General features: G+C 60.4%; 1 protein-coding gene across 1 annotated transcript in view; it reads left to right on the plus strand.

Annotated features, from left to right (window-relative positions):
• The window catches only part of SEMA4C (semaphorin 4C), a 7,730-nt gene that overhangs the window by 4,409 nt on the left and 1,797 nt on the right, over positions 1-1,524 (plus strand). The window contains exons 11-13 of the mRNA XM_007470178.1: positions 21-133; positions 1,122-1,279; positions 1,368-1,438. Of these exons, the coding sequence (XP_007470240.1) occupies positions 21-133; positions 1,122-1,279; positions 1,368-1,438 (342 nt within the window). The remainder of the gene's footprint in view (positions 1-20; positions 134-1,121; positions 1,280-1,367; positions 1,439-1,524) is intronic.

Below are 1,524 nucleotides of genomic sequence, written 5' to 3' on the forward strand. Positions count from 1 at the left end.
CCTCCCCCATCCCCCCACAGGAGATGGCTGGCTGCTCAAGGCCGTGAGCCTGGGGCCCTGGGTCCACCTGATTGAGGAGCTGCAGGTGTTTGACCAGGAGCCGGTGGAAAGTCTGGTCCTGTCCCGGAGCAAGGTAGTAATCAGGCCCCACCCACCACTGTCCCCAGGCCACCCCTGGTCGTGTGCTTGGCCGGTACAGGGGTGGGGAGATGCCTGAGCCACCTCGGGTAGCTTGGGGCGGGTCCCAGGAATGAGAGCGCTAATGGAATCCGCGCTCTGCGGGCGTTAATGTTTTATATATAGCCTGGTCCTGGCAACCGGGCGTTATGTTTTATATATAGCCTGGTCCTGGCGGGGCTGCGTTCCCAGAACGGGGCCTTGGCAGCTACTCTGTGCGCTTTCTTCAGGCCCCTCGGGGTTGCGCTGTGACTCTTCTCTGCCGGTGCCACTGTTGGCCAGGCCTTGTGCTGTGTCAGTTCGTGATGCCCTTGTGATGTCGCCTTGCCGACCGGCCCCGTTGCCCTCCAGCCCTGTCCCCCTGCCCCCGGCGGCTTCAGCCGTTCCCCAAAGCGCTTGCTCTCAGCTTCTGCTCTTGCTCTACTCTCTTCTGGCGAGTCTGTGGCACCTTCACGCGCTTGCCTTTCACCACCTGTGGTGGCTCAGGTTGTTTCTCCAGAGCGTGGAATAATGGCAGAAACAAAGTCTGTGGTTGAAGAAACACACAAATTGGCAATCACCATTCAAACAGAGGAAAACACCTTATGCTCCGCTGGTGCTATTGTGAGCCCTGCGGAAACTGAACTTCCTGTGCTATTTATACTGTCCTGGAGGGAGGGAGGGAGTGAGTGAGTGTGCGTTTGTGTGTGTGTGTGTGTGACTATATTTCTCAGCCTCACAGGTCTGCTGTTCCTTTCTAATAAGGTCACATCTGTAAGGTGCTTAGGATTGCGTTTGGCTTGTAGTAAGCCCTCCATGCATTCTCAGTCCTCAGATTTCCCTCCTTAGGACTTGAGCGCAGCCCCCTTTCTCTTTTGGGCCCCTCGTGCCCCCTGGCAGCGGTCTGAGCCGCCCCCGGGCCATGTCCAGGCCTGGCTCACCCCGCTCCTATGCTCTTCTGGCAGAAGCTGCTCTTTGCGGGCTCTCGCTCCCAGCTGGTCCAGCTGCCCCCGGCCGACTGTGTGAAGTACCGGTCCTGCGCTGACTGCGTGCTTGCTCGGGACCCCTACTGCGCCTGGAGCGCCAACACCAGCCGCTGCGTGGCCGTGGGCGGCCACTCCGGGTGAGCGGAGCTCTGCGCATGCTGGGACCAGCAGGGAGGGGAGGGGAGTTAGAGCTGGGACGCTGATGGCCTCTGCTTCCCCCACCAGGTCCCTGCTGATCCAGCACGTGACAGTCTCAGACACCTCAAGCATTTGTAACTTCCGGGGCAGTAAGAAAGGTGAGCTGTTTTTTTTAGTCCCCCTCCCAGGGCGGTGGGCCTTGGGCCAGAGCTGGAGTGTCTGCATCCGCCCCCCCCCGCCCCCC

The sequence above is a fragment of the Lipotes vexillifer genome, unplaced genomic scaffold (genome assembly GCF_000442215.2).
Source record: "Lipotes vexillifer unplaced genomic scaffold, Lipotes_vexillifer_v1.1 scaffold1139, whole genome shotgun sequence".
NCBI lineage: Eukaryota > Metazoa > Chordata > Mammalia > Artiodactyla > Lipotidae > Lipotes > Lipotes vexillifer.